Source organism: Nuphar pumila, chromosome 6 (genome assembly GCF_984573655.1).
Source record: "Nuphar pumila chromosome 6, dmNupPumi1.hap1.1, whole genome shotgun sequence".
Taxonomy (NCBI): Eukaryota; Viridiplantae; Streptophyta; class Magnoliopsida; order Nymphaeales; family Nymphaeaceae; genus Nuphar; species Nuphar pumila.
Genome location: NC_143254.1, coordinates 114507892 through 114523194, shown reverse-complemented (window position 1 = coordinate 114523194; position 15303 = coordinate 114507892). Strand labels below are relative to the sequence as shown.

The window sequence follows — 15303 nt, the reverse complement described above, 5'->3', positions numbered from 1 at the left end:
CAGGTACCTCTCCATTTTTGGCAGTTAAGATAGGATCGCTCTGGGTACCGTCGAAGGCATCCAGTGTCGTCTGCTCATCCAGTGATGTCGGTCGTTCATCAGAGTTCTACCACTCGTATCTTAGAGCGTCCATCGAGAAGCGTCCTTTCAAGCTGGCAAACTGTCTCATTCGCCCTGATGAGTTAATGAGTACGACTGCTCTCGAGATGGAGTGTGGGTCCACTTGCATTGAGAATTCTTCGGGCTCTATATGTTCATCCGGTTTGCCTCTTCGACTATTGGGTCGTCGCCATGATCTTGCTTTTGAGAGTTGTGCTGCATCTGTCGCCCATGATGGATCCTGGGCCCGTTCATTTTTTTATCATCATGGGATCTTTTGTTCTGTCGATTCTACAATTCGTATTCTTACGATATTCCTACCGTGCAAAGGTGTCTTGGTGTGCATGGGGTCCACCCCGACGTGTGTTTTGGGTTTTACCTGCATGGTCTCATTGTCACCTTGCATGCCGTAACAAACCCACTTTTTGTGTTCGACGGCCTGCCTGCCCGATCAAGACGGGGAATGTCCCGTGGAGGTTATCGGAGCATCTGTTCAGTGGACCTCTGGGGCCTCCTGCTTGCAACCAGTGCATGCACAAAGTTGCTCAGATTCGTTAGGTTCGGAGGGTGGGTCGCAGGGGGTCGATTACATGTTTGACATATGGGGCATGTCATTCGTCGAGGCTGCGCAGGCACTAGGAGTGCAGATTTCACTCGAACAGCTTTCTTTGATCCAACAACAGATTGTTCCTTGAGCACGATCAGCGGCCAGAGTCACAAATAGTCTTCGTAGAGCTAAAGCATTGGCCCGTTCGCAAGCCCAGCTTCAAGCGGATGACTCCAACTTAGTTCAATGCTCAGCCAGGCAAAGGCGTACTAGAGTGTTGTCTAAGTATTTATCATGAAGATGTATATTTGGAATATTAGGAGCATGAATTGCCCCCGTAAGTGATTGTTTTTAGCTAATTGGATTAGGTATGAAAGTCCAGATGTCATTGCAATTTGTGAAACCAAAATGGAGGATATTCCGTTATCAGTGGTATCTTACTTATGGAGAGGTGCGACATATGCTCTTAAGCCGTCCATTGGGTTTGCTGGGGGAATCCTGGTTCTTTGGAAAGCTTCTCTTAAGGTGGCGATAGTGGATATTGGTCTTTATTCAATCTCCCTTTCTGCAAACTTGTTGTCGTCACTACAAGATGCTATCTTCGCCTTTGTGTATGGCCTTGTTGTGTCTGCTTCGCGACCAATGTTCTGGGCTGATTTGGACCGAGTTTTGGTTACATTTGGAGCTCTTCAGTGTTTAGGAGGGGATTTCAATTGCCTATTGTCCACGCAGGATTCTAGTTTATCGGTTCTTCTCAACCCCTCCATTAGGGGGTTTCAAGAGTTTGTTCGGTGGAACCAACTTTACTCAGTACCTCATGTGGGGGAGCAATTTTCGTGGTCAAATATGAGATCTTGCCCTTGCTTGCGGATAATTGATCATGTTTTTCTCTCCCCAGAACTATTTCACGCAGTTTCGGATGTCATTGCTTGTCTGCTGCCGCGGACCCTGTCCGATCATGGACAAATGACTGTTTCTTGGGGCGCAGGCTTCAAGGTGTGTCATAGGTTCTTCTTTGAGGAGTGGTGGCTTGGGGTGCCAGACTTTCAGCAGTTGGTCAGACAATCGTGGGCTCAACCTGCTACGGGATCTTGGGTGGCCATCCGCATCCATGCAAAGTTTCTTCGTCTTCGGTAACGTATTAAGGAATGACTAAGCTTTAATAACCTAAACAAGTTTAGGCTCATCGGCCAGTGGGAAGCTGAGCTCTCCTATTTGGCCCAACGTTAGGTCGATCTTGTTGGTGTACCGGAGGGTCAAAAGCTTCAGTTGTAGGAGCGTATCGTCGTCCTCTCTGCCCTTGTTACAGAATGGAGAGGACAAGATGAGCTTAGATGGAAGTTGAGGGCCAGAGTTGCATGGTTGGCTAATGGTGATGATAACACACGATTTTTTCACATGAACGCATCAAGTAAATACAATAAGAACCGGTTACTCTCGATCGAGATCGATGGATGCCAGTTTGGTCTGCACAATTGCCTGCCAGCTATTACTTCTTATTTCTCCAGGTTGTATTTGGCCGACTTAGGCGTCAGAGGGGTCATCGAAGATATGGGCTATAAGCGGTTAGCGGCAAACCAATCTGTTTCTCTGTAGGCTCGATTCACTGAAGTTGAGATTTTGAATGCTATTAGCGGACTATCGGGATGGAAGGCCTCAGGCCTTGATGGTTTTTACGTCGACTTCTTTAAAGCATTTTGGTCAAGTGTTAAAACTGACCTACTCCACTTGTTCGATGAGTTCTATCATAATGCGAGGTTGCCTAAACCATATCATGTGGCAGTCATCTCTTTGATTCCTAAGAGGCAAGGGGCGTCAGACATATCCAACTTCAGGCTAATTTCCGTGATGGGTGCTTTGTATCATATTATATCTAAGGTGTTAGCTAATCGGCTGCGCGCTGTCATTGATCAACTTGTCTCTCCAAACCAGGGTGTTTTTATTCCAGGTCGAAGTTTGCAAGGGTCTTTTATTTGTGCAATTGAACTTCTTCACTCTTTACAGTCGACTGGATCACCGCACTTTATGCTAAAATTGGATTTTCACAAGGCTTATGATAGTCTGGCATGGGATTTTCTGATTGAATCTCTAACAAACATAGGGTTTGGCAGCCGGTTTATAGCATGGGTTAAGGAGTTGGTCACAAAATCCATATTGTCAGTTTGCATCAACAGAATAAGAGGGGAAGAATTTAAGTTGACTAGAGGTGTACGACAGGGTTGTCCCCTAGCACCTATCCTTTTTAATATCGTGGCAGATGGTTTACCTATTCTCATAAAAAGGGAAGAACAAACAAGCTTCTTGGAATCCTTGGGCATTCCTGGTTTTGTTGGTCACACAATTCAATATGTTGACGATACTTTAATATTTGGACATGCGAATGTTAATCAAATGTCCAAGTTGTGCTTCATTATTAAAGTCTTCGTTGTAATTTCAAGCCTTCATCTGAACGAGAGTAAGTGTGCTCTGGTAATTCTCAATGTTGACCCTCGTCTCCAATCGGCTACTGTAAGGATCTTCAACTGCCCAATATCCGACCTTCCTGTCAATTTCTTGGGTCTATCGTTGCACTCTCTGCAGCCAGCGGGAACTTCTTCATGGATGTCTATTATAGAGCGGATGCAAGAGAGATTACAGGCTTGGAAGACCCGATATTTATCTTTTGCAGGACGATTGTCGCTCATTCGCCATGTTTTGGCCCGATTACCAGAGTTTCGAATAAGCATGTCCATTATACTAACGACAGTAGAACTGACGATTAACCGTTTGCTTTCACATTGGCAACAGATCGTTGTCCCGAGGCAGCGAGGCGGCTTGGAGATTCCAGCTTTGAGAAAGAGAAACATCGTTTTAGTCTTGAAGTGGGCTTGAGAAGCTTCCACATCTCAATCTCCTTGAGCTACGTTTGTTAGGCAAAAATACGGTAGTCTACCTGACTCCCTTCTTTCGACGCCCAGTTCATTGTGTCATTCATCCCTCTGGCTGGAGTGGCGGAAGACACTTCGGTCCTTCAGTGGCAGAGATCTTAGGCCTGTTCATGGTCAGTTGTGGCTTCACTGGGCCATGACGAGCGGAGATAGGTTCTCCATTAAGCAAGTTTACCATTCCTTGTTGTCATCCGGGATGGACTGACTTCCCAGTGATTGTATGTGGGGTAAGGGGTCCGCCCCAAGGGCAAAAGCTTTGGTGTGGCTTGTGGCTCTGGATCGTATTCAAACCCAAATTAATGTCAGAAAACAGGGGATTCAATTTCTCAGCATGTGCGTTCTTTGCGAGAAGGCAGTAGAGGACACGACTCACCTATTTTGGCTATGCTCGATCGTTCTAGACTTATTTTTTCAAACTTGGGGTGCACCGCCTGTTCAAACTCGTCCGTGTTCTGTTATTTGGGACCTCTTGCTTGGTCCCATGATTGTACGACACAAAAAAAAAATGGAGATTATTGTGGCGGGTTTGGTTGCTTTCAGCATGGTGGGTGATCTGGACTGAAAGAAATGACATCTTTTTCAAGGGCATCAAATTCGATTTCGGAAGGCTTCGCCAACAGGTCATGTCTGATGTGTATATGGCTCTTCAATTACATAGTAGGGGGAGAGGTTGATCTGCTTGTACTCTGAACTATGCACAATCACCATCTAGATTGTGGCTGTTTTGCTTTTATGTTTCTCTTTTGTTTCTCTCCCATCCATTATTCTGTTGGATGTATTTTGGTAATGTTGAATGATGAATGTTCCTCTCTCTCTCTCTCTCTCTCTCTATATATATATATATATATATATATATATATATATATATATATATATATATATATATATATATATATCTTGCATGGATAAAACCCCTTGAGGTCCTCCGAGCCCAACTACGATCTTGTGGCAAAGGATGCTACTCATGGGTTTGGAGCTTGCGATGTCATTTACATGAAGAATTTCTGCTTCTATGAAACTGCTTGTTTTTTTTTTTTACTGAAGCACGCACACTTTGTGTTGAATACATCAAATTAAAGTTTTTTCCTATCTTACGTAGCTTTTTTGTTTTTGGCACTTGACAGTTCAATGTTTTAATTAAATGTACGAGTGGACAAATTTCCGTCGTGGCTTGCTTCAAAGTTCCAGCAGCCTCCGGACTTATTTGAATGACAGTTTTCAAAAATCATTGTTACATTAAACCAGTTTTAAGAGTTAAATTTGTCATATTTAAAATTTCCCAATCTTATTCTTCTTATATGGATAATGGAAATGGCATTTCAGTAACAATCTCTCTCTCTCTCTCTCTCATTTTCATTTCTTTGCAAGTGGAAATTACCATTAAAGTCTGTGTCACAAATATCACAAACATCATCAACTTTTAGAATTTGTTGCAGAAAATCGTGGTAAATATTATAATGATGTATTTCCTTGTTTAATTTATCTCATTTTTGCTCTTTTTAATGAAAACCCAATAGAAAAAAAGCTTACAAAAAATTTATAAACTCAATGGGATATCCGTCAATGGCCAAACTTTTACTACACAAGTCTTCTTTTAATGTGACTGAGAAGAATGGCGCTGGTGTTTTTATAGTGAAAAAATTGGGTCTCCCTTTTATCCACACAATCAATGTGAGCCATTTTTTATTATTAGCAAGCTGGTGTTTGGCAAACCCTTACCTGAACATAGTAAAATAAAAAACAAACACACAGAATCTCACATGGTCATTCCAATTCATACGGATTAGGCAGTCAGTCGGGTGGCTTATCTTCCTCAAGAGTGTTTGTCAGTGGAGGTAGGGGTGTCAATGGGTTAGATTTACTCAAACCCTATATGATCAGGGTATGGTGATAAATAAGAAGACCTGATTAAGACTCGGGTCTGGTCTCGAAGGTTCAATTAATACATGGAGCTGGGTATAGTTTGTGAAATTTTATACCAGACCCGAGTTTGAATTAAGATTTGCAATTTTTCAATGCACAAATGATAAAAAATATCATTTTACCAATTAAGTATGGCCCGGGTCTGGTTAATGTAGTTTTTATTGGGTCTAAGTATGGTTTCTCTTATGGTGGGTTCAATTAGAACCGGTTCTGGACTCGATACCATACCCAAAAATCAAGGTCAGGTCTGGTTTCACCTGGGTCCGAACCAAACCCGACCCGTTGAAACCCTAATTTGAGACCTACACTATGGCCGTCTGGGGTTGCGTTTGTCGCGACGATCAGTTTTGTCTTTGGCCAAGAAAAAAAATCTGGAAAAAAGTTAAAAACCATAAAACGCGTGCTAGCTTTATGCCCGTCTTTCAATGTATGGACATTCCCCAAATTCACAAATTGGAGAGGTTGATATATGAATTATTGGCAACACCAATGAAAAAGGACAAATAAAGAAAAAGACAAAAATAATATATATTTGCTTATTTGGATTTAGTGATGAATAAGTGGAAGGTATTTAGAACAGAATCATTTCTCTCCTTAGGAATCATATAATATTTATGAACATGGGGAGGGATGGGAAATGAGACAAGCAACTCATTGTTAGGGCTCGTCTTGGTTCGTGAATTGAGCCCGGCGAGTCGAGCTACGAGTCAGCTCGATTAGATAAATGAGCCCAGCACCAACATCGCAAGCTGTTATATATTTTATAACATATTATATATTTTAGTCGAGCAAAAATGCTATATAATATATTAACATGCTATATATATTACAGGTATTATATATATATATATATATATATATATATATATATATATATATATATATATATGCAGATGCATGTACCTCATATGCAGATCTTAAAAGAAAAAGTGACCTTGATGGCATAAGTCACCAAGGTTAAAAAAAAGAGGTAAAAAACATACCAAAGTTAGGAAGTTTTATTCTTATAAAACAAATGAAATAAATAAAAATAAACAAAAAAATAAATTGAATCTCACATGAGGCTTAGGTAGCCATTTCTTATGTTTATGATGAGTGTGATGGAACTTGGATTACACTCTCTCTAGGTGTAGGTTCGGCAGGCAAGGTTAGATAGGGAATATGGGTCCTAGGCTATGCTAAGTAGGCTATTTAGATTAGGTGGGCTAGGTCTGGTTGTGTAGAGATTTTGGTAAAGTGCAGGTGCAGTCAAGATTCAAACTCCAATATGGGGGACTGGATCCCTATTTATAGTTTTTTTGGTGGGTTTGGACATGATTCCAGTGAATCCAAGATCAATGGATCCGAATCCGTCCACAGAGTGATATGGTGGAATCCTCCTACTGGCTGAATTTCAAATAGGCATTTTTGATTTGTTAAGGGCCATTTTAGCATGATTTTAGGGGTTAGATAAGTCCTAGGTGGTTTGAGATTAGGATAGACCTACTTTTCAATTTTTGTGGGGATTGGGATAGGATTCTAGTTGGGCTTCTCCAAATGGTGCACATTTTTGAACTCAAAAAGGTGGCTGACAACAAATAAAAAGTGTCATTAGAAAAAGTGCTGATGATAAAGCCAAAGATCAGCTAACTAATGACGACAAACATGTGTTGTTAGAAAATCCTAACGACACATTTGGAAAATGCTAACCGCTGATGACAATCATAAGAAAGTGCTAACAACACATGATGTATCTTTAGAACATGATAGATTATTTTGACCATAACTTTGGATTCGATGTCAAAATTGACCTGATTTTTTAGTTTGTTGGAAAGCTAAAATCCTCTAGTTTAATTCTTCTTTTGGTAAGAAGCTTTGAAAAAGCCATTTTGAAGGATAAAGTTATCCTTGTTTTGGAGTAAGCCGACAACATAAGTTCTTTAATATAAGAAATGTCTCGATAAAAAATGAGATATCCACAAATGTTCATCTTTGTTGTCGAGTGTGCAAAGTTTGATTGATAAAAAAGAAATAGACACACTGCCTTTAGAAAGAGCAAAAGATTGACTCTGGTAAAGTATTTTTGAAAAAGCTTTTTCAATAGACAAAGACAGATGGCTGACAATGTAGAATGATAGCTAAAGATGTGTATATAACTTAATATGATAGTCTCTCTGTGATGCCTATCTATATAGCTAGAGATATCTTGACAAATAAGGTTAGGCCAACGACTAAGTCAATACCTTGTTTCACACAAGGGATTTCTCTTGAACTCGATAACTATGAGCGAAAAGTCTTTGTTGAGAGAGATTAGTTAAAGATGAAACAAGTGCTTTGTTTGAGAATCGATAACTGAGATGGGTGTTTATGCATTGGTAAAGCCATGGTCAAACTACCTCATATTTATCTATCAGGGAAGGAAGTGTGACTCTCTCTCCTTCATATTTGCAATAAAATATGGTTTGGTATAAAATTCAGAATTTGATAGCTACCACTTTTTCAAATGCATACTCTTTCGACTACCAGTTTCCAAACCGACGTTCTGCAACCTCCTAAAGCTGAATTGATCATTCATAATCATTGTCTCTCTCTCTTACTGATTTACCAAAACCTCATGCTATTTATTCTTCCAATGATTACCTATAAGTCAGTGTTTTTTCTGGCGATCGGCAGCAACTGTGGCATTTTTTCTTAAGAACTTTCTTAACAAGGATAAATGCTAACTACATGGATTGGACGTTAAAAAACAGAAAAACTATAAAGAAACACCACACGACAAAGATATACGTGGTTAGACATATACAACCAATATCCATGAGAAAGATGAACTCATCTTATTAAGAGGTAGTCTCACACCTGCAACAAGACACCCGCAACATATATATACAAGAGTTCAAAAATAGGTTTCCTTCTCTAAAATGTGATAAAGAAGGCAACCCAACAACCGAATCTATGCCAGCCTTATCAGGGTAACTGAATGCCACTAGATAAAGAACGATCAAAAAACTACTTACCGTGATGGTAGGTCTTCTCAACAAGGCAACTGCAGGTGCATATCCAAAGATAGATATGCTTAACACTCCCCTTCAAGTTGGGAGGCAAGAAGATTCACAATTCCCAACTTGGACATTATGCTAAGCAATTTTTCCTTTGTCACTGGTTTAGTGAGAATATCTGCATATTGATCTTCACTTCTAACAAACAGCGTTATAATTTTGTTGTTTTGAACTTTATTACGGATAAAATGGCAATTGATTTTGAAATGCTTGGTCCTTTCATGAAAAATGAATTGGTTGCTATATGTATCGCCACCTGATTATCACAAATGAGTTTCATGGGGTTATCTTGTTTCAACCCCATTTCCTTAAGGAGAGCATTTAGCCATGTGAGTTCACACGCTGCATTGGCCATGGCCCTGTACTCAGCCTTGACACTGGATCTTGAGACAACCTTCTGTTTTTTGCTTTTCCATGAAACAAAATTTCCCCCAATCATTATACAAAAACCAGTAGTGGATTTCCTGTCAGACGCACTCCCTGCCCAATCAGCATCTGCAAACCCTTCAATAGTAGTGTTGCCATTTCTTTTCATCCACAAACCACGTCCTGGAGCCTCTTTTAAATACCTAAGTATTCGATTTACAACCTGATGATGAGTTGGCCGAGGAGCATGCATGTATTTACATACCTCACTAATGACATATATGATGTCTGGTATAGTGACAGTCAAGTAAATGAGCTTTCCCACGATTTGTTGATATCTCTTTATGTCTTCAACTTCTCCTTGATCCACCATATCTAGCTTGTGATTGACTTCAATAGGCGTCATAACTAGTTTGACTTCGAGTTTTTCAGTATTTTTTAAAAGATCTAAAGTGTATTTTCTTTGAGAAAGATACAACCCTCTTCTTGAATGACTTATCTTTATTCCAAGAAAGTATTTTAACCTTCCCAAGTCTTTGATGTCGAACTTTTGATGTAGATATTTCTTCATTTTTTCAATCATGGAGGCATCACTTTATGTAATAACAATATCGTCAACATACACGAGTACTAGAGAGATTTGGTTAGTGGATCTATATGTAAAGAGAGAATTGTCTGACACACTCCTTTCATGTCCAAACTCTAATAGAGCTGAGCTTAGTTTTGAGTACCAAGCTCAAGGAGACTGTTTAAGTCCATAGATAGACATTTTTAGCTTGCAAACAAGCTCACCTTGTTTATTATATCCAAGCCCTTGTGGTATCATCATATAAACCTCTTCTTGGAGATCTCGTTGAAGGAAAGCATTTTTCACGTCCAACTGAAATAATTCCCACTTCAGATCGCAAGCAATTGAGAGTAGAGTTCTAAGTGTGGTCATTTTGGCAACAGGGGCAAACATCTTTGTATAATCAATTCCCTCGGTTTGAGAAAACCCCCGAGCAACAAGACGAGCCTTGTGTCCGTCCAACAAGCCATCACTTCTGAATTTCAATTTAAACACCCACTTACAACTGACCAGTTTTTTTCCTGATGGAAGGGAAACAATATCCCATGTTTCATTTTTAATTAAAGCATCTAACTCATCTTCAATAGCTTTTCTCCTCTCTGGGTCTTGATAAGCTTGCTCAATGGTTTCAGGCTCAATCATATTTGACAAGTATGTAAGAAAAGCCGTATGTTCACGAGAAAAAATGTCATACTTAACATGAGATTCAAAGGGATATTTGACAAAATTATACATCACATAGTCTCTTAGTCTAGTGGAAGGTTCTCGTATCCTTTCTGACCGTCGAAGAGGGACCATGTTGTTGTTTTCATTCTGCCTAATATTGTCTTCTTTAATAGTAGACTCAGTATTTTGAGTCTGAGTTTCTTTTTGAAGAGGCATACACTCGGCTTGAGGAGTTATATTTGGGAGAGGTAATTGATCATTGTTGGTAGCTTCGTACTCCCCTTGACCAACAACAATGTTGAAGTAGATTTGAGATTCATCAAATCTTACATCACGAGAAATAAACATTCTTTTTGAAATTTTATCATAGCAACGATAGACCTTTTTTGTTGGGGAATAACCCAAAAAGCACACTTGATGGCCCGAGTTTGTAGTTTATTTCTATATTTTGATGACCTCCAAACATAGACCACACAACCACATTTTCTAAAATGCTCAATGGAGTGCTTTCTTCCCTTTAGGATTTCGATAGGAGCCTTATTTTTATGGGCACGTCTAGAAAGATGATTTATAATGTAGTTGGCAGTAGAAATAGCTTCATTCCAAAAATGCTCAGGAACTTGACTTTGAAAAATCAGAGCACGGGCAACCTCTAGAAGATGACGATTTCTTCTCTCGGAGATCCCATTTTGTTGAGGAGTCTCACTGCAAAAGGTTTGATGGTGAATCCCATTTTGATTCACAAAATTTGTGAATTGTTGATTTATATACTCGGTTCCATTGTCAGTGCGAAGAGTTTTAATCTTGACTCAAAACTAAGTGGCAGTCTTGTTGTAAAAAATTTCAAATTTGGAAAAGACTTCACCTTTGTTTTTAAGAAATATATCCAGCCAACTTTAGAATAGTCGTCAACAAACGACAAATAATATTTGAAGCCGTTATACGATTCAATAGGGGCTGGACCCCTGACGTCAGAATGAACTAAGTCGAACATACTTTCAGACATGTTCTCTGAGGAATAAAAAGGAGGCCTAGTTAGTTTGGCATACCGACATATTTCACAGAAGCTGCATTCAAAGTTCAAATTCGGCTTTAATTTTTTTAGCACAAAGTTCGATGGGTGTCCCAGCCTGCAATGCCACATTTCATGATCGATTTTATTTGAATTGGCTGCCAATGCCTTATTTGATAGGTAGTAAAGTCCGCAAAACTCTAAACCTTCACCAATTATCTCCCCTGTGATCCGATCCTCACAACCTTTGAGGGCGAAAAAATTATATCATAGTTGTAAGCCTTGGTTATCTTGCTTACTGACAAAAGATTTGAAGCTAATTCTGGCATAAACATAGCATCAATGGAATTTTTCTTTGCAAAAAACTGAACATCTCCTTTCCCTGCAACACTAATCTTGCCACCATTAGCTATAGTAACGAGTTTGATATTCGAGTCATTTTTTACGTTAACTATAGTCTCTCTAGAACCGGTCATATTATCTGATGCCCCTGAATCAATAACCCAACTATTATTTTCAGCAATTTGAGAGAAGAAACCAAAGTTACCTGTCTCGTCGGTATTCTCGCGAGTTGTAGCCAATGTTGTTGAATTTTGCCTAGTAAAATTCTGCAATAGTTGAGTAAGCTTTTCCATCGTTACTGGAGTCTCACCTTGCTCTTCATAAAAGGCTTGAGCAGCTTTGTGTTTACCCTCATTGGATTTTTTATTTAATTTCTAGCACCTCTCACGAGTATGGTTTTCTTTCTTACAATATGTGCAATATAATTTTTTCTTTTCCTTCAACTTATTGTCATACATGGAACTATAGTCCTTTTGCTTGGTCAACATAGCTGCTTGAGACTCAAGTAATTCCTCCAGTTTACTTGAGGTGTTCATAACTTGTCTCCTACATTCTTCACGCATAACAATGGAGCAGATGGCATTAAGTTTAGGGAGATTGAGTGTCATAAGTACCTGGCTCCAGAGTTGTTCATATTCGGGTCCCAGACCAGCCAACATTTGGAAGATCTTATCATGTTCTCTCCATTTCTGAAGCGTAGTAGCATCGACGATCGAGGGGGTATATGATTCTCACTCGTCCCATAGAACTCTACGTTGGCCAAGGTATTCACTGAAGGTCTTGCCTCCTTTCTTCCTTCGAGCAATATTGAACTGTTGGCCGTAGAGTTCATGAGCAGCCTTCCAAACGTCTTTGGTTGTCTTAAGAAAAAGAAACCCTCGAGCAATCTTCTTATCCATCGAGTTCAAAATCCATGACATGACCGTATGGTCATTTGACTCCCATTCTTCTACCTTTGGATCTCCTGCAGGTGGTCGTGGCTTGCTTCCAATGACATGGCCAAGTTTCAACTTTCCACTCAAGAAGAGTTTAGCTGATTTAGCCCATGTCAAAAAGTTGAACCCAGTGAGAGGTTCAGTAGTGATTTTGAGTGCAGGATTCACATTATCATGCATGCTAACATGTTGCTCAATGGTTGAGCTATCTTCTTTTTGTGGTGATTCATCCGCCATGAAAGAAAAATGCCTTGAGTTTCTTTACAACCTGGCTCTGATACCATAAAGAACAGAAAAATTATAAAGAAACATCACACGACAAAGATACACATGGTTCGACATATACAACCTACATCCATGAGGAAAAGAAACTCATCTTATTAAGAGGTAGTCTCACACCTGCAACAAGACACCCACAACATATATATACAAGAGTTTAAAAACAGGTTTCCTTCTCTAAAATGTGATAAAGGAGGCAACCCAACAACCGAATCTATGTCGACCTTATCAGGGTAACTGAATGCCACTAGATAAGGAAAGATCCAGAAACTACCTACCGTGATGGTAGGTCTTCTCAACTAGGCAACTGCAGGTGCATATCCAAAGATAGATATGCTTAACAGACATCAAGCCACCAGACGTCTTGCCTGACATCAGCAGTGTGGCCCTCACTCTGAAATGATACCTGGCAACAATAAATTGTATCCAGAGCCCTTGTTAAATATGAAGGAACAAGGTTATTTGTTGTGTTTTATGAACTTCTATATATATCAGTAATGTGCACACACGATGCACCAACGTGTGCATAATTATAAAAAAAAGAAAATTGACATAATATGATAATGATAATTAAACTAGCATAACCAAGTCATGGAAGAAGGTTTCCTTTAAAAAAATCACATGAAAATGGCACATATGAATGTGACTGCACCATTTGGTGCACTACCTTTCATCTTCGTTTCAACAAAGGGATTGGCAAAGTAGATCTTGTGTTCGATACCGCGTAGTACGCAAGATTCTAAATTCCCTCACCCCCTCTCAGGACTTTGACTAAAATAACCTCATTACTTTCAGTGTTCTTTGTCTTACATCACCAGTGCATGTGAGTGGACACCATTATTGTGTTCATGAGTGGATGCCACTACTGTGTCTATGCGAGACCTCACCTTCGACCTACCTCGTATCTCTCTCCTTGCTGGGCTCTGTGTTGGATTGGATGCCACTGCATACACTCCATCCCAGGTTCATAGGCTATAACAATCAGGTCCACATGTGGATCCTTGAATTTTTAAAAGCTAAAAATAGAGTTTTTTTACAAAAAAATTTGTTTTAGAAAATGAATCCAAAATCTGAATTCAAATTTAAGAAGAGTGTGGGGACCATTTTTCAAGATCTCGTTCCTTTCTTCCTTCATTGAGCAGAGATCGACCGAATCATAGACTACATATCATTGTTACTGGAGCTTGCATTGTAAATATAAGTGTACCTCAGACACAAATTCCTAGAAAAAATAAGTTTATTGGTAAAAATCATAGTTTAAAAACTCGTCGGGTTGACCCGGTGACTCGGTTGACTCGGCCCAGATTGCCTAATCATCAGGTCAAAAAATAAGTGTGAGCCGGTTTTAACAAAAGTCGGCCAAGTCATGGGTGAGTCATGCATATATATAGTATATTTTATATATAATTACATATATTATATAAAATATAATATAAATATTATGTATATTATATATAAAAATATGATTATACATGTATTAATAAAATTATACATTAAATATATTATAAAAAATATCATATAATGTATATTATATATAATATATTGATAAAATACTATAAAATATAGACAATATATACATATATTTATATATTTTATATAAAATATAAAGTTAACATGACTTGGTTGAGTTACCAAGTTAACTCGGTCAAGTCACGAGTCACTAAGGACGAGTCGAGTGATGACGAGTCACCAGGTTTTAAAACACTGGCAAAAACCATCATAACTCAAAAAAATATAAAACACAAGAAATATAATATTCGTTAGAAAATCCAAAGTTAATAAAATATATGAAATAGTTAAAATAACAAGAAAAATTTAATCAAACTCACCTCAGACTTAGGTAGCCCTTTCTACTATTAACAAGCACAAAAACACGAGCTACACTTCGGTTTAGTGCATACTCGATATGAGTATGAGTTGGGGGATCTGGACCCTAGACTAGGTCTAATGTGAGTTATAACTAGGCTTAGTCAGCTAGGATGGTCAGCTAGGTTTGGTTTAGTTTTACAGAGTAACAGTGCTAGGGTGGGGATCCAAATCTTTCGAAATAAGGAGAAGGCCCTCCTATTTATAGGATTTTAGTAGATCCAAATATGTTTTTTATGTATCTAAGATCCAGATAAAGATTGATAGCTGAAATTAAATGTGTAAAATGTAGGCTAGGATTATATTTTGGGTAGGTTTCCTAGGATAAAATTACATGGCTTTAAGAGTGATTTAATGACTCAATCTTGGGTTTTGGCGAGTGGACAATGTTAAGGTAGGTTGATCCCAAGGGTGCGTTGACGACAAATCTGTTGATGACACATTTTCTATTAACGACAAATAAATGTTAACCCATCTAGTGATGACAAATCCTGAGGGAGAGTTGATATTGCTACCAATTGTACATCACATATCTTTTTTGGGTGAGTGCCACTAACCATCTTCCTATTGGTTTTTCATTGGTTTCTAAATGTAGAGACCCTCTTTTAATGAATTTGTGAAGGAACAAGGATTTTTTTCATTCAATTTTAAGGGTTTATAGGCTTTTGTACATGTTTCAAACTGGTTCAATAGTTTTAAGACCAGTTTAGGCCCTTAGTTGACTGATTCAGGGTCATT

At 38.9% G+C, this 15303-nt stretch overlaps 1 protein-coding gene across 1 annotated transcript; it reads right to left on the bottom strand.

Annotated features, from left to right (window-relative positions):
- Nucleotides 1-12216: 12216 nt before the first annotated feature.
- On the bottom strand, nucleotides 12217-12657 carry LOC149835790 (uncharacterized). Its single transcript, XM_090009652.1, has one exon. The coding sequence runs from the start codon at nucleotides 12655-12657 to the stop codon at nucleotides 12217-12219; it is 441 nt and encodes a 146-aa protein (XP_089865778.1).
- Nucleotides 12658-15303: the final 2646 nt, after the last annotated feature.